Source organism: Balaenoptera musculus, chromosome 13, assembly GCF_009873245.2.
Source record: "Balaenoptera musculus isolate JJ_BM4_2016_0621 chromosome 13, mBalMus1.pri.v3, whole genome shotgun sequence".
Lineage (NCBI taxonomy): Eukaryota > Metazoa > Chordata > Mammalia > Artiodactyla > Balaenopteridae > Balaenoptera > Balaenoptera musculus.
The window spans coordinates 2,086,518-2,110,182 of record NC_045797.1 but is presented as its reverse complement, the minus strand read 5'-3'; the positions used below and the strand labels follow the sequence as shown (position 1 = coordinate 2,110,182).

Below are 23,665 nucleotides of genomic sequence, written 5' to 3'. Positions count from 1 at the left end.
TTTTCCCTTAAAGATTTGTTTTTATTTGGTCGGTTTGGGGCAAAGGGACACACAAATACAAACTATAAATCCATCTGTCTCTGAGATGCGTTTCTGCCGACAGCTGTGACAGGTGGCAGCCCGCCCCAGGGTTGGATTTTCTCAGACCCCCATTTCCCTGAGTTGTCATTCGTTTATATGGAGTGATCTCTTGTTTTGCAAGATTTGTACACCTTAAATCAAATGTTTGCAAAGTCGGCGTAAAAGCCAGAGGACGGGGGCGGGGTGCTTGCTGGTTTTGCCCTGTTGGGAGGGACGCGAAGCAGGGGCCGGGCTGGTGGGTGGTCACCAGCAGTAAGTTCCTGGGTTTGGAGAAAGGAGGCAGCCTGGTCTAGGAATTCAGTTTAGACCTGGATTATCCGGCTCCCACCATCCGTAGGGCTCCCTGCGGAACACAGCTGTGGATTAGATGCCGCCCTACCCGGCCTGATGCGTCAGGACGCTTTCTGCTGGGCAGTAGCCAAGGGGGGGCAGAGCTTATCCGGTTTGCATGGGGAGGCTTCTCCAGGGTGGTCAGCTTGTGAGCTGAGACCTACGGGAATGGTCGACCAAGGAGGGGGACAAAGGCTGGCTCAGAAACCACATGAACAGGAGTGAAAATGGGACTGGGGTTGGGAAGGGCATCCTTCTGTTTCATTGGTCGGATCTGGGGAAGCGGGGACAGGTGACACAGCCCTGGTGGGCCGTGGTGGGTGGTTGGGTTTTATTCTGAGGCCACTGAGGGAGGCCAGTGTCCGTCCTCCTCTCCTTCAGCCGCGCCGGCCACTTAGTGCCTCCGGAGAGGCAGGACCCTCTCCCTTTCTTCACCGACGTCCCCCCTCCGCTCCCCAGCGCTCACCCACCAGCGCGCCTCTCGGGCCCAGGTCCGGTTTCTGTGGAGGCCTTTCCTGACCTCCCGCCCCGAGTTTAAATGCCCTGCGCCACCTCAGTACTCTCTCCTTTCTCTCTGCAGAACTCAGCACAGTTTGCACCTATATACCAGCTCCTTCTTTATCTGTTTTCCCCACTGCATGGCCACTTCCAAGAGAGCAGAAACCCATGTAGAGCGTACATGCTGTGCTCTCATGTGCACGCATCCAGGGCGTGGCCTGTCTCATGTGAGTCCAATTGTTTATCCAATTCAGCAATACTTTTTTTCCCCAAAGAATATTCCTCATTCTATGTCTTACCCTACATATTTTTCAATAAATGAGATGAAAGACTAATTTTAATAAAAGTAATAATATCTTTCTAAAATATAATACGTTCACATATACGTAGGGCACTGACATAATCACAAATTTAAACATTTCTCAATAAAATCTGTATGTGAACCATAGTATAGCCGCCTCTGGGATACTATGAACCATGTTAAAATGCAACCAGAATTTTCCACTGCTCTTAAAATATTCATTTTTAAATAGCTTAGAATTAGAAAAATTTAAATTTTTTAAATTGAAATATAGTTGATGTACGATATTCTGTAAGTTACAGGTGTGCAATGTAGTCATTCACCATTTTTAAAGGTTATACTCCATTTACAGTTATTATAAAATACTGGCTATATTCCCCTTGTTGTACAATATATCCTCGTAGCTTATTTTATACCTAAAGTTTATACCTCTTAATCCCCTACCGCTATATTGCCCCTCCCCGCTTCCCTCTCCCCACTGGTAACCACTAGTTTGTTCCCTATATCTGTGAGTCAGCTTCTTTTTTATGTTCGCTAGTTTGTTGTATTTCTTAGATTCCACATGTAAGTGATATCATACAGTATTTGTCTTTCTCTGCCTGACTTCTTCACCTAGATTAATGCCCTCCAAGTCCATCCATGTTGCTGCAAATGACAAAATTTCATTCTTTTTTATGAATGAGTAGTATTCCATTGTATATGTGTACCACATCTTTTTTATACATTCATCTGTTGACGGACACTTGGGTTGCTTCTGCACCTTGGCAATTGTAAATAATGCTGCTAAGAAACGTTGGGCTGCATGTATCTTTTTGAATTAGCATTTTGGGTTTTTTGTTTTTTTTGGATATATACCCAGCAGTGGAATTGCTGGGTCATATGGCAGTTCTATTTTTAGTGTTTTGAGAAACCTCGGTACTGTTCTCCACAGTGGCTGCACCAATTTACATTCCCACCAACAGTGTAAGAGCGTTTCCTTTTCTCCACACTCTCTCCCAACATTTGTTATTTGTGTTCTTCTTGATGACAGTCATTCTGACAGGTGTGAGGTCATATCTCCTTGTGGTTCTGATTTGCATTTCCCTGATGATTAACAATGTTGAGCATCTTCTCATGTGCCTGTTGGCACCTTCATTTCCTCTCTGGAAAATGTCTATTCTGTTCGTCTGCCCATTTTTTTAATTGGGTCGTTTGTTTTTTGATATTGAGTTGTATGAACTGTTTATATATGTTGGATATATATAAATAACCCCTTATTGGTCACATCATTTGCAAATATTTTCTCACAGTAGGTTGTCTTTTCATTTTGTCGATGGTTTTCTTTTCCTTTGCTGTGCAAAAGCTTTTAGTTTAATGAGGTCCCATTTGTTTATTTTTGCTTTTATTTCCTTTGCTTTAGGAGACAGATCCAAAAAAATATTGCTACAATTTATGTCAGAGTGTTCTGCCTATGTTTTCCTCTAGGAGTTTTATGGATTCCAGTCTTACATTTAGGTCTTTAATCCATTTTGAGTTTATTTTTGAATATGATGTTAGAGAATGTCCTAATTTCATTCTTTACAAGTGGCTGTCCAACTTTCCCAGCACCACTTAATGAAGAGACTATCTTTTCTCCATTGTATATTCTTGCTTCCTTTGTTGTGGATTAATTGACCATAGGTGTGTGGGTTTATTTGGGGCTCTCTGTTCTGTTCCATAGACCTATGTGTCTGTTTTTGTGCCAGCACCATGCTGTTGGGTGAACTTCTAATAGTGGTAGAAGTCAGAGAAAGTGAAACTTCTAGCTGCTGCCTGTATAGGAATCACTTTTTACAAATTCAAGAAATAGCTCGGGGAGATGAACATTTAACACCGGTTAACACTGGTGCCGTCCATTCCATAACGAGTCTCCAGTTTTCAAATAACGACATACATTTAGCACCGAAACCCTACTAAGCAAAGTGTCCGTTTTCTTCACTGCAGAACGTGGGCATCTCAGCCGGCCTCCGGGTCATCGCGAAGATCAGGGACCGCCCCCCCCCCCCACTGGGGCGTGGATGCAGAGCCCGGTGCCCCGCCCCCGTCCCTGCTCGCGGCTCGTGGCCCAGGGCCGGGTGGTAACTGGTGTTCTCTCTCCCCTGCAGCCCAGTGACTTCTCCGTGTCTCTCAAAGCATCAGGGAAGAACAAGCATTTCAAGGTGCAGCTGGTGGACGACGTCTACTGCATCGGGCAGCGGCGCTTCCACACCATGGATGAGCTGGTGGCACACTACCACAAGGCCCCCATCTTCACCAGCGAGCGCGGGGAGAAGCTCTACCTCGTCCGGGCGCTGCAGTGAGCCCAGGGGACGCGCCCCGGAAAGGCGCCCCGGCCCGGCCTCTCCTGCACGCCCGCTCCTGGCGGCCGTCCCGTCCTTGCTCTCTCCAGCTGGTTTCCCTTTCTGTCCGGGTCGGGTCGTTTGCCATCCGCCCTCCTTTGCCGTCCCAGGCCCTCCTGGACGGTTTTAGTGACGGGGAGGTGGAAGGGGGCGAGTCGGCTCACTTTATTCCTTCTCCGTGGGAGCCAGCCTTAGTCTGTTCAAATCGCTCGTGCCAGCAAACCCCCCCCTTTAAAGACGTCGGGCGCGGTTTGGATGCACCAGAGCTGCCCTTACTTCCATGAGCCACAGCGCACGTGACAGCGGGGCCGGGCCCTGGGTGGCACCTGCCCAGGGACCACCTGTCCTGGTCCCGGCATCCCTGGATCTGTGTCATTTGCGTTCACACAGCTCCCAGACTCTCCGGGGGTGACCCCGGGCACGCGTAGCAATACTGGAACCACCGGGTGAGACGGGAGGGGAGAAGCTGTCCAGTGCCTTTGGGGCTGCACTTGCAATAAAGAAAAGAAGTCCTGGAAAGTCAGTCCGGAGACTCGGAAAGACAGAGGTTTCGGAAATGTTCCCCCAAGATGTGCCATCTGCATAGTGCTTTTTCCTGTTGCCCTTCGGCTCGTTTCAATTTCACAATGATATATTTAATTCTCAAAGTAATATGTATCTATAGCCATTTGTTGACACTAATACAGATGATTAAGGAAAACAGCTGATCTTTGGGAAAGGGGAGCGACCAACACTTCACACACACACACACACACACACACACACACACACACACACACACTATATATATATATAGATATAGATATAGATCTATATCTATATATATATATATAAAAAATTTGCTTTACAGGGAAATTTTTCAGGGTTTACAAAAGGATATGTGATTGGTAGTAGGAGACACAGAATGTTTATGAAGAAATTGCATTTTCTTTTTTCTTTACATTTGAACTCCTTTATAGTTTAAATATACACTCTTGAGATGGCACATTCCTACAGCTGAGGAAGGGGTCTTGAGACCTCCTAAACTTGCATACTCAGTTTTTTGGATATTGTAATAAAAAAGTATTATGGCACGACTCTGTGTGTGTTCATCTGTGGCAAAGCTCGGACTCAGCGATGGGGCAGGAGCCCCTGCAGCCTTTCCTGAAATGCTCAGTGCCCGAAGGAGAGCATTTCTAGAGAGGTGTTCTAACAAATTTATTACTTGTGTGTTTTCTTTTTCTACCGCCGCATTTTTGTATCTTGAAATAATAAATTTTAATTAGAGCGACTCCAAGAGAAACCAGAATCTCAAGCTTGATCTTACCTTTACTCTTTGGAAATCATCTGTCAAAAATATTTCACCAAACTGTTGTCAGCTAGCCCTCCCTCCTCCAGCTTTCCTCTCCCCCCTCCAGCTTTCCTCTCCCCTGTCCCGCCTGCCTTCCGTGCGCTTGGGAAAGCCTTTGTCGAGCCCCCAAGGGCACTGGGCACCGGGAATACAGAGCCACAGGGCACGGCCTTGGTGCCCCCATGGCTGATCGCAGCTGACGTGTGCTCAGCGCTCCCTCTGGGCCGGACATGGCATCCTCGTCCCAGCTCCTCGAGGCGGTCCTGGGATCGTCCCCATCACACAGATGGAGAAGGTGAGGCACAGGTGATCGCACGGGGCATGGCTGGTGCCTCGTGGGGCATGTGACAAGCCCAGGACTCTGGCTTCGGGGCCATGCCCTCCCAACAGTGGCCGGGGAGGCTTCCAGGAGAAGTAAGGTATGTGGTGAGAGTTTGCACTGAATCTACCATTCCTGTTCTCTGTGAGTTCGTTGTATCTTTAGTTGTTGCCTTTGAAATTAGACGTCTGGTGTCTGGGACCTGAGGTTGGGGGCACCTAGTTACATAAGAATAGAGCTCCAGGTTAGTGAGGCAGACCATCACCTTAGCCAAAACAGGTGGGTTCTGGACGTTGTCATGGAAATCCCACTTCCTCCCGACTCTGATCTGCCTGCTGTGTGTACCACGTTGACATCCTGCGGGAATCCCTGTACACGGTGAGTGCCTGGACAGCAGAAACGCTGATTTACACAGCAGTTCAGGAAGAAACAATTAAAGGACACACTGCAGACACACGTTTTGGCTTCAGGAACTTCTTTAAGGCTTATAGTTGTCATTGACAATTATTTTTAATCTCAAACGACCGTGTAGGAGTCTCCAGCTGCGTGGGCTCGATCAGGATTCGTATCTCTGAGGTTCTGCACTCCGGGACGTCCTAGCAACAGGTGGGCCAGCGAAGGGTGAACTGGTCGTCCCAGTATGAGCCTGTCGATAGAGTGGGTGCGGGGGAGGGGGTGCCAGGCAGGGTACCGATGTGGTTTGGAGTGTGGACCACCGACGCTCTGTCCAGGTGGCACTTGTGCCATCACCTTCCTGCCTGGCCAGAGATTGCCTGGACAAATCTGGTTTTGCTGTTCCCTTGCCTCTTTGCACAGACAGCAGAGGACAATAAGGTCGTCTCTGCTCATTTGTTTGCATCAAATGTGCCTTCATTTTCCATTCACAGCCTGTGCATTACAGTCTGGAACTACCAGGCTCTTCACAAGTGGCTTTTGCCAAATGCCATTAAATCCTGTTTCTAGGAGCTAAAACTCCATCTTCTCTTCCAAAGTGCCTCACCAATTAAAGTCTTAAATTGTAAATTAGAATCTTTGTATCTCCTGAAAGTCTGACATTTCCAAACAAAGCACTTTTGGTGCCTTACAGTTTTGTCTTTGGTTTCTATGTACTTACTGGTTTATAATCTACTTTTTCTCACCATTTCTACCACCCAGCGCCAGAATGCCAGAATAATTTCTCAAGACCAAAGTTCAGAACTGAGAGGATAAAAAAGCTTGAAAGTATTCTTTTAAAATGCTACTTTTCAATAAACACAGGTCTAGTTTTGGCCATTTGCTCACTAGAATCCAGCATTATTCATCTGTGAGCGTATGATTCATGTAATTAACATCATTTCCGCTCTAACACCTGGCCCGGGTGCCCTCTGCTGTCCCCAGAAACAGCCTCCCCTGTCCAGACGTGGCCGCTCTGGTGGGAGTGCTGGGTCATCCTTCTTGGCCCCGTGACTTCAAGCAAATTATCCAGCCTTTCTGAGTGTTTGCGCACAAGTCAGTAGGGCTGCTTCCACCTCCATGTTGAGGGTCGTGCGGGATCGGCTGGGGTGGCGCCCTGGACAGGATCGTATGATGTGGCCACGACCACAGGGGACACCAGCCAGGCCTCCGTGTGTCGCGTGACCCGCGTGACGCTGCCCTCGCTCCCCATGGGCTTCCTCAGGGGCCCCTCCCAGAGCTCTGGCCCCAGGAGGCCCTCAGGGAGCGTGGTCCTCACCCTGCGGTCTTAGAGCCAACCCGCCGCCTCTCTTAGAGCTCAGCCTCGTCCAGCGTTTGAAGAGGTGCTGCTCCAGCCAACTCCTCCTCCTGGAGCTGCAGCCCCAACGCCACGCTTGACCGCATCCTCACTCGGGTAGCTGACAAACCCGCATCCCTGGAAGTCGCCTCTCTTGAGGGGGAGACCCCTTGGTTTTCTCCATGTTACTGGGAAGAAGCCCTCACCTTTCTCAGCCCCAGCTGGCAGCACCGTAGCCATTGAGCGTCAGGCAAAAGCTGAGCAAGCCAACAACCAAAGGTCCTGAAGACCTTTGCCCTGTCTCAGCTGCCATCGCTGTGACAAAATACCGTAACCGAGTGGCGTAGAAACAGCAGATTGACTCCTCACGGTTCTGGAGGCTGGAGGTCTGAGGTGGCGGTGTCAGCGTGGCGGGGCTCTGGCGAGGGCCTCCCAGTTTGCAGACCTCCAACTTGGACCCTCCAATGGCGGAGAGAGAGCCAGCGGCCCTCCGGCTGCTCTGATGAGGGCGCTAGCCCCCTTCAGGAGCGCCCCACCCTCACGACCTCATCGCCGCCCGAAGGCCCCACCTCCTGACCCCTCACGGGCCGCGGGTTGCCTCTTCCGAGCACTTCCCTGGAGGTACCGCGTACCTAGTTAATATGCACACGTTACTGGTAGGTTCCGAGGGTCGACAAATGTGTTTATGGTTCTCTGGCTGCTCTCGCTATGTGGATGATGCTGGCGACTTGCATGGATTGGAAAAGAAAGTTTTGGTTTTTTAAGGCTCTACCTCTTTCATGGTAGAAAATGCAGTTTTCTGTTGCATTACAAATATTACAAAAAACTATTGCAATACAAATATTTTTTAACTTAGAGGCAATGGCAAAAGTTGGACATACTAAAAATATATGCTTGTTCCGAGGAAGGTGACCAGGAAAATTAAAAGTATAATTCTTCAATCAAGACACTGCCATATTAGGGAAATGATGATGGTCTCATAAGTTCTTAAGTAGGATATCATCTGACGACAGGTTTGATAACAATCTTTTCCATGTACAGCAAACTACCCTAAAGGAAGAAACTGGAGAAGTGGGATCCCTCCACCACCAGATTCTGTTGGGGGGCTGGATGCAAACGTGCAGCCCGGAGCACCCTCTTCTCAGCAGGTGGTACCCCACTGCCGGATACAGCGATTCAGACCTGGAGGGTAACAGCTCCATCCGCGAGAAAACGCTCCTCCACGAGCTCCTCAACTGCGCTGATACCCACTGGAGGGCAGGGGCTCCCGGGACCTCCTGTGGGTAGTGGGGCCGGCATGGCAGGTACTATTCTGTCTCCCACTCTGTGTGCACACCTCCTGCAGCCTCACTGCCTGCCCTTTCTGTGCCTTGTCTGGAGAGAAACATCTGTTTGTCAGTGACTAGAATGGGATTTTTTAAAACACAAAAAACCAAACCACTCCTTATTTGCCTGCACCTCCACTTGGATTTCTCCTAGCACAGCTCCCAGCCTCACAAGCTAACTGGGAAGACGCGTGATGTTCCATCCTGGGGGCGGGGGGGGAGGTCCTGTTGCTTGACTGGAAGTCACTACTGAAGATGGATGAGCCTGACGGCTGGTATAAAAACCCACGGCATGGACACATATACACTACCAAATGCGAAATAGAGAGCTAGTGGGAAGCAGCGCATAGCACAGGGAGATCAGCTCGGTGCTTTGTGACCACCTAGAAGGGTGGGATAGGGAGGGTGGGAGGGAGACGCAAGAGGGAGGGGATATGGGGATAAATGTACATGTATAGCTGATTCACTTTGTTATAAAGCAGAAACTAACACACCATTACAAAGCAATTATACTCCAATAAAGATGTTTTAAAAAACCCAAAAAACCCACGGTGACAGTGTCTTAAAATGCATGGCCTCCTCCCCAGGGGACGGGCATTTGGCCAGCTCCTAAGCTGGCTCAGGGACCAGGTTCTGCAGCCAAAGTCAGGAACCAAAGGACCAGAACTGTGTACTCGAGCTCCCGCTGATGGGTGAGCCCGTGGAAGAATAGGTCACGGCCTGGGGAAACCCCAAGGCCAAGGAAGCAGTGGTCCTCCCTTCCTGGTTGTTGAACTGCAACTTTGGCGTCCACCTTGGGTCTAAGCCTGAAATTGGTAAGTACTATGGGGGGCCTGACCTGGGTCACTCCAGCAGCATGACCTCCGCCAAGTCCTGAAACCCCTGTGCCTTCATGGCCTTGGAAGCATGGGTGCAGACCTACTCTCTGCTCAGCCATTTAAGGGTGATATTATAACTGTTAGACGTTATCATACGTGTAGATAAGGTGAGCTGCTTTGCATAATAACATAAAATGCTTGGAACCTTTGTACAGCCTGTTAAATGATCTTAATGAAAAGGGAAAAATAGATTAATATGCTGAGTTATTATCTAAATGAAGCCATTGGTAATCCGAGTTTCCAGACCACATCTGCTGGTGGGACCACAGAGCCCTGGTTCAAACGATTTCAACCTAGAACATGGGTCTAGTCACAGATGGAATTCAGACGCAGAATTCCTTTCTACGAAGACCAGGAGCTCCCTTCCAATGCCATGAATAGTAGAGAATAATCATAAGGCATGACCTTGAATTAATGAAACCAATTAACATATTTGCCCAACCAGAATGCAGATGTCCAAATAGGTGTTAATTCATCACCTGTCACATTCGGTGTTGGAGGTTTAAGGGCAACATCTTTGCTGAAGTGCTTTGGCTCGTTCCTTGGAGAAAGCCCATCTCTACTGTGGTTCAGCCTTTGACTCCCTGTGGTAGATCTTTAGGGTTGTTGTTTTGTATTTTGGGTTTTTTTTTTAGGTGGGAATGGTGGCCTTGGTTATAAAACTATCTAGAAATCATTGTAAGGAATTGGTGACATTTTATTTTCTTCACACTTTCTAATATTTCCCAGATTTTCTACAGTGGATATGAATGATCTGACCGAAAAGTACATTTTTTAAAATCCTTATGTATTTTAAATGGCATGGACCAAAATTGGGTGAATAAAAATCAGTGTCCCATCGGTTGCACTGGTTGTAGAAAAATATTTAGGAGAGAGATTTCTGCTGCTGACTTTGCTTGGTTTCTGGTGGTATTAGAAAATAATTTTATCGTTAGTCAATGTTTTCATCAAAAATGCCTGTTAGAAACCCGTTTGTCAAATTTTAAAATGTAACGAAGTCAGTAACAGCATGGTGGATGGTGCAGAATACTGGATTCGTAATCTAGGTCATGTAGAAAGATTCCTTGAGAAGCTTCTCAGTGAAGCCGCCCTGGCCATGCTGATCTCCCTTATCCTGCTCTTATTTTCCCCTCCATAGTACCTACTTATCTCTGACATCCTGGATAATTCCCTGATTGACTCTGGTTATTATTTACTGTCTGTACACACACACCTTGCAGGGCTGGAGTTAAGTTCCACGAGGGCGGGGATATTGTGTTGCCAGCAGTGTTTAGCACGTAGTAGGGACTCAGTATTTGTCGAATAGCTCTGCGTGAATCAACCTGAGAGAAAGGAGCAGTGGATTCAGTCCTTTCATCCCTGAACGTGCCTTGAGGACGCCCTTGAAAAAGATGCTTGCTTGGCTGGGAACGGTTAGTGCATCCACGTGTTTTCTTTTAATAGTCTAGGTGAAGTTCCATCATCTTTCTGGCTTTTGGTCAGCCCAGCTCTGTCTCCGTCTGTGTTCCCGTCCTCCCCCCACCCCACCTCATCACCTGCTCCTGCCTTTCTCGGGCAGCTCCCACGGCCACTCCAGCCCCGCGCCACCTCTTCCTCCGTGAGGGGCTCACGGGCCCCCGGTTCACAGCGCCCCGTTCCCTGTTCCTCCTGCGCCCCGCTGTGCTGAGTAGGAACTGCCAACCGCGCTGCCTTGCCTATTGCCTCCCCTCAACCATCCGTCCTTCCCGGACACGGGCTTCCGTCTCCTCGCTTGGCTGCTAGGAAGGCCCATCCGCTCCTTCCTGCCCACAGGCACGATGACGTCCAAACTCCAGAAGCTGGCACGATCCCGCTGCCCTTGGCCCCTCAGCTTCTCAGCGTCTCCTGATCAAAACTAGGTTCTCACAATCCCACAGACAGGCTCTGCCAGGCACTCCCGCCTCCCTTCTGCGGCCGATTCTGTAATAAGCGTGACTTTGCCCATCGGGCCTGCATCCCAGCCTCACCCCCACCTCCTCCTGGTCACACTGACCCTCTTGGGAGACCTCGGCATGTGTCTGTGCCTGACTGCCGCTAGCCCGCCTCTGTGTGTGTGTGTGTCTCCTCTCTCCCATCAGACTGTCAGCAACTCTAGATCAGGTTGAACAGCACAAAAGTGCCTTTTTTTTTTTTCTCCAGGTCAGAATGGTTGAATGTTGGCAATTTCTTAAGGTTCAACCTAAAAATTTTTCTCAAAGTTCTTAACACTGTGCTCCTGGACATGGTAGGAGCTTAGCAAATATTTGCTGGTTAACGAGAGAGAAGAAGGGAAGCTGTAAAATATGAAAATTGCATCCTTCTCTCTGGCTTAACGAGAGTTAAACCGAACCCACCTTAAACACTCAGAAGGAGGCCTGGGCATATGATCGCACGTTGGCCGGAAAGTATATTCCAGGTCCCAGTGGTACTTTGATTTATATGCAAACCTTGTGGGAGGACAGACCACCGGACCCTGGGTCTGCATCTCGGATTAAGATCACGTGTCATCTGGAAAGGAGCCCAGGGTCTCGTTCAGTAGAGCTGTTATTTCTTATCTGTCTAATCTACCACAGCATTTCTGGAAAATCCTTTAAACTAGACACCACATGTGGCCTGTGACCTATTGTGAGTTTTTTAAAAACTGTGGTAAAATACACATGACAAACTTTACCAGCTTCATCATTTTTAAGGGCTCAGTTTGGTGGCACTAAGTACATTCACATTGCTGTGCAACCATCCCCCCCCCCCATCTGTCTCTAGAACTTCTTTATCTTCCCAACCTGCAACTCTGTCCCCGTTAAAAACACTAACTACCCAGTCCCTCCCCCCAGTCCCGGGCACCCACCATTTACTTTCTGTCTCTGTGCGTTTGACTCCTCTGGGGACCTCATATGGGTGGAATCATATAGTATTCGTCCTTTGGTGAGCTTATCATAATGTCCTAAAAATTCATCCATCTTGTAGCATGTGTCAGAATAGAAAAGATTATCCGAAAGGAAGTTACATGAGTTAAAAAAAAAATACAGTTACCAAACCCTGGTTCTTCCTTAAATTTTATAATCCAGCTTACAAATCTTCTTATTCTATTTACAAACCCAGCATTAGACAATTCCTTTTAATTACTTTGATTAATGTCTGTTTTCATCTAAAAATGGAATTAAACTCCTTTAAGTATTTTAGATTCATTTATATGTCTATTAATTAAATTTCCTTTTTTAAGTGCTTAAGTTATGTAATTAACAAACCTTTCCAAGTACTTAAGTAATCCTTGGAAATCTAATAAACGTATAAATATGGTTAAGTCTTAAGCTCTCTTAAATACTCTAATGCTATTTATACATTTACTAAGATTCCAACCTAAATTCAAAAGTCTAAATTCAATTATACATTTTAAATTAACAAGCCAAATTCTCTTAAATTTTATAAATACCTGAACTACCAAATATACACAGTTTATTATCTCAAAAATATTAATGCTATAATTTAATTCGATTAAACATCTATATATTTAATTCAAAAATCTTCCTAGGATTGAGAAGTACTTATCTACAAAAAAAAAAAAAAAATCATTGTCATCCCCAACAATGTGGCTTAACTTTCCTAAGAGGAATCTGGGTTTGCCTTCTGGGCTACAGGGATTTTTTATGATGGGGGAGGTCCCCGGCCCAGACATCCATCGACTGGGTTCCTCTCTTGGGCTTCAGACTTTCAAGCTCCTTTGTCTGCAAACCCGCTTAAAACGCACGGTCAATCCACACCACTTTGATAAGCTTTCCCTGTCACTTTCCGACACCCAGAGGCCAGTGGTCCAAGCTCGTCGGACCGGCTCCTCTTCCTCCTGGGCCAGCCCTGCTCTCCGTGACCCTGGCTCCTTCCTGAGGACAGATTTACACAAAGACCTCTCACAGCCGATTCCCTCTGTCCCTAGAGGTCCCTGGGCTGAGTCCCTGGGTAACAACGGAAGCCACAGCCAAAGGCAGTGACCCGATCGTGCTATTGTGTGAGCTGGAAGTCATCGGGAGGGCAGTGGGGCCCAGGGCTGACTCACCAGGCACACCTGCCCAGCCCCTCCCTCAGGGCTGGGGCGGGTGGAGCTCCCCAGATGCCCTGAGCCTCACTCCACACCCCTGGCCCCTGGCCTGACCACTGGGGGCCCCTGTCCTGCCTCATCCTGGCTTTGCCTTCTCTCCGCCAGTACAGAGGTGCTGAGCGCAGGCCCTGGACACGGCAGCCCCCCAGCCCACCCCAGTTCCTGAGCCAGTCGTGACCAGAACTGCCCGTACACGTAGGAGACGCACCCCACCCAGAGTTAGAGGTTGGGCAGAAACTGGTCGCCTGCCGGCTCCAGGGCTCAGGAGCTCAGGGATGAGCCCTGTCCCAGCTTTCCTGAAACCTTCAGGCTGCAGCCTTTCTAGCCGGGTTGAGAGGCTGGTCGGCTGGGCAGTAGCCCAGGGTACTGAGGCTGGGACAGCAGAGCTGGGCTCATACGTGGAGCCCAAGGACGCCAGTCACAGAACCAGACCTGGTGGAGAGACGGACGGGGCAATTCCTGGGGAACCAGCACTTTCAAAGGGCTTAAACCCGGAGCAAATGCACAAATACAGATGATGTCCAAGGCAGGGGCCGGTGAGGCCCGGCTGGCGGGGATATGGGAAGGAGTGATGGGCCAGGAGGGTGGCCAGAGCTGGGGGTCAGGTTCCAGAAAGAGTGGAGGACATTCTTGGGGGAGCCAGGGCAGCTTTGAAATGAGCCTGGAGCTGGCCTGAGCTGTCTAGCGCGTGTAGCTCTTGAGCACTTGAAATGTGGCGAGTCCAGATGTGCTGAAGTGTAAATTACATACCCAGTTGCGAAGATGCACCAAAAAATGTGAGATAACTCATTAATACGTTTTTGTATCAATAATATGTTGAAATGAAAATGTATTGGATCTACTGGGTTAAAGAAAATGCTTTCTTAAAATTCATTCCAACCTCTTTCTTTTCATTTTTTAAGCTGTGTCTATTAGAGAATTTAAAATGACATAATTGGGTCACATTATATTTTATGGGACAGAGTTCCCCTGGGCTGTTTATCCACCTGAATTCCCCGGGTCCCCAGCTGGGCCCCTTTTTCTCCTTCCAGCCCGTACCTCTCACTGTTGAACAATTCTGTCCTTGGAGCGCAGTGTGGCCATGAGAGGGAAAGGACGGTGCTACAGAGCAAGAACAGGGAGAAAACAAAGCAGCTCCTGGAAATTAAACATAAGATGCCCTTATTAATAGATTTATCAGAGGGGTTGAGTAGTACTTTTGAGAAAAATCTTCTAAAATAGAGAGAAGAGGTAAGAACAGTATAGGATATACCAGAACTAACAATCAACTATGAGGAATTCTCACCCCCAGAAAATGGGAGAAAATGGCCAGAAGAAAATGATCCCAAGTACCGGGAGACGGAGGAGAGGATGCAGAAGCTAAGTCCTGGTCTGTCACAGCAGGAACGTGATACAAAGTGCCTAAAACTGAACAACTGGGAAAGGGCAGTTTTACCACATTATGCAGACATTTGGTCCAGACGTAGCTGTTAGGTGGTGGTCTCGAGAGAAGGGGGCAGGGCATCGCAATTCCGCGAGGAGGAGAGACCACCCAGCCCACCGTCGAGGACCCCTCACCCTCTTACTTACAACAGGAGACATGATCCCAGCCAAAATAAAGACATAAATGTGAAAAGCAAAGCTTTTAGAGGACACCGTAAACAAGATTTTTGTGAATTTGAAATGGAAAAAAATTTATAAAATGTGTAAATCCTGAAGGAAATAATAGACAAATGCAACCCCATTAAAAAGAAGAATTTCCATTTCTCAAAAGAAGTATGTCAGCATTTTCTGAGCTGGATTTTATAACAGCATTTATGTAGGTTATACAGGTTATTATCTCTGCCTGAGCGAGAACTACTCACGTGGTAGTGAGTCATTCATGCATTCACTGAACAAATATTTACTGAAAGCCCACTCTGTGCCAGGTCTCGACATGCATCAGGGGGAAAAACAGTAAACATCACCTTCATGAAGCTTATATTCTGGGGTTGGGGGGGGAGGGAAGACAAACGATAAATAGTTAACATAAAAATGGGTAAATTACCTTATCTCATTGGAAAGTGTTAAGTGCTATGGAAAAAATAGAATAGGGAAAGGGGCCTGAACTTTGGCGGGGTGCTGGTTGGACATGTGATTTTAATAATGTGGTCAGGGTGGGTGTCATTGAGAAGGTGACATTTTAGCAAAGGCTTAAAGGAAGGAGCTTGCAACAGAGATATCCGGGTAACAAATGCCTGATATCTTTGAACAGTTGTGTGAAGAGCACACATGCTGCATCTGGAGCTGAGTGATCAAGGCAGAGAGGAGGGCAGACAGGCCGGGAGAAGCTGGAGGGTATGAGTCCCACTGGGCCAGTGGATGAGCCGGGCTTCCCGTCCAAGTGAAGTGGAGAGTCTGAGTAGAGGGCAGACTTAGTCTGTCCTAGTTGTTTCTTTAACGGCTTCGTTGAGTTATAACTGATATACCACAAACTGCACATATTTAAGTGCACAGTTTGATCATTTTGACCTAGGTATACACTTGCGAAACCATCGCCAAACCAAGATAATGAACAGACCTGTCCTGCCCCCTTTGTACTCCTTCCCCCAGCCCTCCGCCAGCTTTCTGTCACCAATGATGAGTTGCATTTTCTAGACTCACACAGTGTGTACACATTTCATCTGGCTTGTTTGTGACTTATCCTCACTGTTTCATGTTTCCACAATCCATTCCTTTTCTTTGCAGAAGAGTGTCCCATTGTACGGATGGACCAGAATTTATCCCCCTACCTGCTAGTGGGCATTTGAGTTGCTTCCAGTTTTGACTGTTACAAATAAAGCTGCTGTAAACATCTGAGTCTTGGTCTGGTTACGTATTCGTGCCCTCTTTTCTCTTGGGTAAGTGCCTGCAGTGGGAAAGCTGGATCACGTAGTAAGTGTAGGTTTACCTTCACAAGAATCAGCCAAACTCTTTTTCAAAGTAGTTGTGCCATTTTGCAGCCCACCACCAGGGACAGTTCCAGTTGCTCCACACCCTCACCAGCACTTTCAGATTTTAGACAGTGCAACAGGCGTGTCGTGATGTCTCACTGTGGCTTTAACTTGCATTTCTCTGATGACACATGATGTTGAACATCTTTTCTTGTGCTTTTTTTGCCATCCAGATATCTTGTTTGGTAAAATATCGGTTCAAACCTTTTGCCCATTTTTAAAACTGGTTGTTCGTTTTCTTATTATTGAGTTATCAAATCTTTATTCTGATATATCTGGCAAATATTTTTTCCCAGCCTATGGCTCATCTTTTTATTCTATTAACTGTGTCATTCAAGGAGCAAAAGTTAATTTTTTTCTTTTATGGATCATTCTTTTTGGTGGTGTAACTAAGAAATCATTGCCTAACCCCAAAGTCACACGGATTTTCTTTTACGCTTTCTTCCAGAAGTTTTATTGTCACACATTTAAGACTATGATCCATTTGGGGTTGATTTTTGTATATGATGCAAGTTATGAATCCAAACTTAACTTTTTACATGAATGTAAATTATGAATGTTTGAAACTATGAATATTCAATAGTTCCAGCGCCATTGGTCAAAACGATTATCCTTTCTTCACTGGATTGTCTTTGCCCCTTTGTCAAAATTAAGTTGTTTATATATGGGTGGGTCTACTTCTGAACTCTATTCTGTTTGCCAGTGTCTATGCCAGTAACACACTGTCTTGATTATTGTAGCTCTACGATAATTGTTGATATCAGGTAGCATTAATCCTCCAACTTTGTTCTAAGTTGTTCTGCCTATTCTAGGTCCTTTGCATTTCCATATAGATTTTAGAATCAGCTGGTTAATTTCTACAAAAAAAAAAGGTCTGCTTGGATTTTGATTGGGTCTGTTTTGAATCTGTGGATTAATTTGAGGAGAATTGAATCTTCCAGCCTATAAGTAAGGTCTATATCTCCATTAGTTTAAATCTTCTTTAATTTCCATCAGCAAGGTTTTGCCGTTTTCAGCGCACGGATCTTTCTCATCTTCGGTCAGATTTATCCGTAAGAACTTAATATGGTTGATGTGATATTAAGTAAAATTGATTTTCATTTCAGTTTCCAATTGTTTGTTCCTAGGATGTAGGTAAGTACTTGATTTTTGTATTTGGATTTTGTGTGCTACAACCTCGCTAAACTCATTGATTCTAGTAGCTTTTTGTGAATTCCGTCAGGTTTTCTACGGAGACAATCATGTTGCCTGGGAACAGAGAGGAGGAGGTGTAACAGACCGTGGGGGCTGGGCTCACCTGGCAGGCTTCCAGGAGGCGATGACGCCGCTGCAGGCCCGAGGCTCCCTCCTCAGCCCCCCTCGGTGCAGCCGGAAGCTGGCATCGCTTCGGGTCCACCCCCTGATGCAAACGGGGGAGATTTCATTTGGAAGCAGTCAGGTGGCCAGAAAGGCAGAGCCCGAGACACCTGCGTCGCTGTCTGAGGAGAGCAGAGGTAGGGGGACCAGGAGCCAGCAGGTGCGGGCTGGGCGCTGGTGGTGCGGCCCCAGCCTGGTCATCATGGGTGCAGCTGGGTCTGCTGGGTGGCTCCTCCTGGGCCCTGCTCCCGCTCTCCAAGCATTCTGGAAGCCACCCAGCCGCCTGGGGTAAACCCCTTTCTGCTTCAACTCCCTCACGGTTCTAGGATCCGGGGCGAGCACTCGCCTGGATGTGGCAGCCCAGCAGCCCTAATAATTGGACGAGAAGGGATGGATCGGGGCCCCTCTGGGCTGCGTGGGGGGGATTTCTAGGTTGTCAGGCCTGGCAGGAGTCTAGCATCCCCACTTTGCAGCGGAAAAAAGTAGATGAAAGAAGACATTTAGAATTATGGGGGCCACATCTTAAACCCCAGGACCAGCTTCTGGTACATACGGGGCACTTGTGCCCAGAATGGTGTTGCAGAGGAACCGAGTGGAATCTATTTGATCCATAATTGGAGACTCCCCTTCAAGCCCACGTGTGCTGGGCCGTCCCCCGGCGTGAGAATCACCTCAAGGCCAGCAAGAAGCAGCAGTTGCTGGAACCCGGCGGGGAGCGGCTGTCAAGAAAAGGCTCGTGGGCCTCCCTGGTGGTGCAGTGGTTGAGGGTCTGCCTGCCAATGCAGGGGACACGGGTTCGAGCCCTGGTCTGGGAGGATCCCACATGCCGCGGAGCAACTGGGCCCGTAAGCCACAATTACTGAGCCTGCGCGTCTGGAGCCTGTGCTCCGCAACAAGAGAGGCCGCGACAGTGAGAGGCCCGCGCACCGCGATGAAGAGTGGCCCCCGCTCGCCGCAACTAGAGAAAGCCCTCGCATAGAAACGAAGACCGAACACAGCAAAAAAAAAATTAAAAAATAAATAAATAAGTCAAGAGCTCTTTAAAAAAAAAAAAAAGAAGGAAAAGGCTCGTGACTGTTTTCCCCTGTGTCAAACTAATGTAAAAGCAGTCTTCCCAAGGACCAGATTTATGCTGATCGATGAAGTGCTTCGCCAATTAAGGCAGTGAGAGGCTGTTTAATTATAACAGGGCAGTGGTGTGCGTTACATCAAACATTTGTTTTACATCTGAAAACCCTAGAAGTGGAAATTAATAGCTTCACGCAGGAATGGACTTACTCGTGGGAGACCAGCGGTGCTGAGTACCCCCGCAATGACTCATTTTCCTTCGAATTCATTTCTGTGATGGAAACACAACAAGTGACTTCAAGAAGGAAAAATCGGTTGCACGGAAATCTGGCAAGTTTTCGCAAGAACTGAATTGCTCTTTTGTTTCCTGACCTGCGGTATGAGGTTGTCAGCTGAAACTGGGTCTCTGCTGCGTCAGCACAGCGACAGGCCTGCTGAGAGGCGGAGTCCGGTAGTGGCCCTGCCCTTGGACTGGACACCGAGGAGAAGGGAAGGCAAGCCCCCCAAGGCCGGGGCGCTGGCAGCTCAGCGCGGTAGGAGAGATTCCATGGGGAGGGTTCTCGAGGAGGATGCGGTCCAGCACGAATCAGGACCAAACTTTCATTCAGTTGTCATCAAGATGAAAGAAACCAGGAGGAACAGTGAGTTCAACCAGTGAGAGCTTTTTTAAAAAAAAACCAACTCAACCGATTTCGTCCATTTGCGCAGAGTCCAGAGGGAGCTTTTCTTTGTGACCCACCCTTAGCCCCAGGCCTGGCACGAGTACCTGCTCTGTTTAATAAACGATTGTTGAGTGATGTGAAACCAAGGCAGAGCTAGGAGTAAGAAAATGCCTCGGGTGGCAAGGCCAGCCTACCTGCGGCATTCTGGTTTTTGAGAAAAATGGGCCGGATATGGGACCCTAATGATAGACGCGGATAGCAGGAGCTATAAGCTTCTCTGTAGCCTGAGTGGAGTCTTCGGGAGGATCTCAGAGGGGTAGGGGGCAAGGAGGGCGGGCGGCCTGGGGTGGAATGTCATAGCAGCCACGGTTAGCAAAATGGATGGAAGAAAATGATCTTCTTGGCCCCCTTCCAGCCAGACAGCCCCAGCCTGCTGTTAGCTCCCTGCCACCAGCCACAGAGAGGTTTTATCCTCTGCCACCCCGCACTCTGGGAGGGTTAGAGCCCCTTTATGAAATAATACGGATGATTACTGAGTGAGGTCCTTCAGCCAACACTTTGCAAATCTTAAAGCTGCCTGTTGGCAAACAGGTCAAACCGAATATATTTTCCCCCCGAGTTAAATGAATCAGGCATTGCTGGAAGCCTCCCTCTCTTACCCCCAGTACAGAAATTACACAGATTTTTTTGAGCTCTCCTATGATCATGTAAATCAGAGGGCACTTAAGTTGTTCCAAGGGCTAGAGGAGAGAATGTCAAAACCAGGCAGAGGAAAGTGGTTGGTTGAAAATTGGCAAATTCCTCTTGTTGGTAAATCAACTGCCATTTTGCCAAATGCCAGTGAACAAAATATTCTAGAAAGAAGCAGCTCCAGCTCCCGCTCAGATCCAGCCGTGGGTACCTCGTAGCTCCGGCCACTTCCTCCAGGGATGGGGAGGGCCGTGAGCAGGACGGATGTTAGAGAACACACTGCCTTGCCTCGTGGACGCTCAGCCGATGCTCAAAACAGGCGGCAGGGATGCGTCCTCGTCCGATTTGGGGAAAGTCATGGGAAATGGTTGGCCCTCGGGGAGTCACAACACCTATTGATGCATAAAGGCCCTGAGGATTCCTGCACCAGGAAAAGCTCCCTTGGAGCTCGCTAACAGCGTTTTGCGGGTCACACCACAGAGCACACGGAGAAACAGGCACCGGGAGACAGGCTCGGGATGCTGTAGCGGCGTTGGGGGTGCTCTAGACAGAGTCTCCAGGCCGTTGCAGGGTCCCTTTCCCAAGGCCCTTTTAGGAGGGGTCCCTGGGGGAGGCATGTTTTTGACTAGAGGAGCATCTTCTTGGGTGTCTCTGACTCTGGAGAACCAGGAGGGCCTAAAGGTTCAGGTGGGGGAGTTCAAAACAGACAGTTCTGGAAGTCCCACAGAGCCCTTCCTTCCTGGGGTCCTGGAGTCAGAAAACGTGTGAAAGGGAATCTTTGATTTCCTTCTAGATCAGTAGACAAAAATGCAACCCGCAGATGTCATTTTAAATTTCCTAGTAGCCATGTACACTTGAAATTAAGGTTAATAATATATTGTATTTAAAACAATATTTTGAAATAATCTTATTTCAACAAGTATTCAATAAAAATTATTAATATTTTCTTTTTTGGGATTTTTAAAATAAGTTTTCTAAATCCAGTGTCTGTTTGACGCTTAAATACATCTCAGCTCAGACCTCAGGCACGCTCCAAGGGTCCAGTGGCTGCAGGTGGTGATGCTTCCAGATGGGACAGCCCAGCCCTGGACTGGTACAGCTTCTGCACGAGACAGGAAGCGGGTTCCGGGCTTACCCTGCCCTGTGGAAGTATTTGGGTTAAATTGTGATTTCCCCTCTGAGATGGTAAATTTTGTGTCAACTTGACTGGGCTAGGGGGAGCTTCATTAGCTGGTCAAACATCATTTCTGGGTGTGTCTGTGAGGGTATTTCCAGACTATGTTAAAATCTGAATCTGTGAAATCAAAACTGCAATGGGATGTCATGTCACACCAGTCAGAATGGCCATCATCAAAAAGTCTACAAATAAGAAATATCGGAGAGGGTGTGGAGAAAAGGGAACCCTCCTACGCTGTTGGTGGGAATGTAAATTGGTACAGCCACTATAGAGAACAGTATGGAGGGTCCTTAAAAAATTAAAAATAGAGCTACCATATGATACAGCAATCCTGGGTATATATCTGGAAAAGACAAAAACTCTATAATTTAGAAAGATACATGCACCTCTATGTTCATAGCGGCACTATTCACAATAGCCGAGACGTGGAAACAACCTAAATGTCCATCAACAGATGAATGGATAAAGAAGATGTGGTACATGTATACAATGGAATATTACTCAGCCATAAGAATGAAATATCACTATTTGCAGCAACATGGATGGACCTAGAGATCATCATACTAAGTGAAGTAAGTCAGACAGAGAAAGACAAATACCCTATCACTTATATGTGGAATCTAAAAAATTGATACAAATGAATTTATTTGCAAAACAGAAACAAATAGAAAAAATAGAAAACAAATTTATGATTACCAAAGGGGAAAGGGGGGAGGGATAATTAGGAGTTTGGGATTAACAGATACACACCACAATACATATGAAATAGATAACAAGGACCTACTGCATAGCACAGGGAACCATACTCAATATTTTGTAATAACCTATAAAAGAATCTGAAAAAGAATAGATATATGTATGTATGTATGTATAAGTGAATCACTTTGCTGTACACCTGAAACATTGTAAATCAACTAGACTTCAATAAGAATAAATCTGAATTGGTGGACTGAGTGAAAGACCGCCCTCCGCAGTGCAGGTGGGCGCTGTCCAATCCCCTGAGGGCCTGGGTGGAGAGGGAAGGTGGGGGGAGGAGACCTTGCCGTCCAAGTGAGCTGGGCGTCCATCTCCTGCCCTTGGTCCTCCAGATTCCGTCCAGAACTTACACCTTCAGACTCGCCTGGGTTACACACCAGCCTCCTGGGTCTCCAGCTCGCAGACGGCAGGCCGTGGGCCTTCCCAGCCCTGTCACAGTGTGAACCCATCCCTGTGATAAACCCCGTCTGTATGTCTCTGTGTACCCTGTCGGTTCTGTGTCTCTGGAGAACCCCGGCCCACACCCTCTGTCCTGGGAAATCTCGAGGCCGAGAACCCCACCCATCACGGAGTCCTCCAGGAGGCCCCAGCATTTCATCACCGTGTGGTCCCCAGACACACTGGTCCTTTGCTTTCCCGAAAGTCTCCTGTGACCTGTGTCCCCAGCATCCCTGCTTCCTCCTGGCACACGTGTGGTGAGCGGGCTCCCCTCTGACGAGCCATGTCTGTCTGTCTGTCTGTGCATCTGATCCCCACCCCCTTGGCTCCCTGACCTTTGACACCGATGATCTGCATGGAGAAATCACTTTTTCTTCTCAGTTTGATCCAGGAAAAAAAACGTGCTTCAAATTGGACAGACTTGGGTCTAAGTCCCATCAGGGGGTGAGTTTGGATGTGGCCAACTCCTCAGACATCCGTTGAGTGGCCTCCACGTCCCAAGCCCCAGTTCAGGTGTCCTCCTGGGGCAGAGTGAGGGCAGCCGGTTCTCCCCGGGACCCCTCCCTGCCCACCCTCCGTGGAGGCACCTGGAACCGCAGGCACTGCCCCCCGCTTGGGGGCTGTCAGAGGCGGGGCTCGGCTAAGCGGGTCTGGGGTGGGCTGCTCAGCACCTACCCCCACCCCCTGAATTTCTGCCCTGTTCCCGCTCACTGTCTGCTTCTGGGGGATGCAGGCCTGCCAGCAGGGCAAGGTGTCACCCAGCCGCACTGCCCGGTCCCCACCCACCGGGTTCTGCCGCTTTTACCAGGATGCGCCCTCCCCCAGGATCCTACAAGACCAAGTTGCTGATCAGTTTATGTTCTGGTTCTCCTTTTGCAGCGTGAGGCCCCAGCCTTCCAGGGCTGTCTGGAGAGAAACATGCTAACGCTGGGAAGAAGTCACTTCGGGGCAGTGCGGGGATGGGAGCGACCCAGCGATCCAGGACCTGGACAGCAGAGGTCCTGGCCCCAAGACCTCCAATAAGCCCTTCCTGCTCTGCGGTTCCAGAATAAAAGTGATATGGGATGGACTTAAAGGCGTTCCCTTCACAAGGCCAGACGTCTGAGCAGCCAAAGAGGCCCAACCAGGCGCCGAGCGTTCTGAGCTCCTGCAGGCCTGACCTCGACTTGCTGTGTGACCATTCCCCTCAGGAGTCTGGTCCAGCTCTGCCCCAGGACCCGCCAGCCTCCTCCAGCTCACATCCTGCCTCGTTTGCCACTTTTCTCTTACTTTTGTTGTTTTTATCAAGTCTCTCCAAAGGAGGCTGGGGAAAGGGAGATACAGGGAAACCCA

The 23,665-nt window shown here is 48.3% G+C and overlaps 1 protein-coding gene across 2 annotated transcripts in view; it reads left to right on the top strand.

Annotated features, from left to right (window-relative positions):
- Positions 1–4,783, top strand: part of NCK2 (NCK adaptor protein 2) — a 138,529-nt gene extending 133,746 nt beyond the window's left edge. For both annotated transcript variants that reach the window (XM_036873597.1, XM_036873596.1), the window contains one exon: positions 3,334–4,783. In XM_036873597.1, the coding sequence (XP_036729492.1) occupies positions 3,334–3,528 (195 nt within the window). In that variant the 3' untranslated portion in view covers positions 3,529–4,783. The remainder of the gene's footprint in view (positions 1–3,333) is intronic.
- Positions 4,784–23,665: the final 18,882 nt, after the last annotated feature.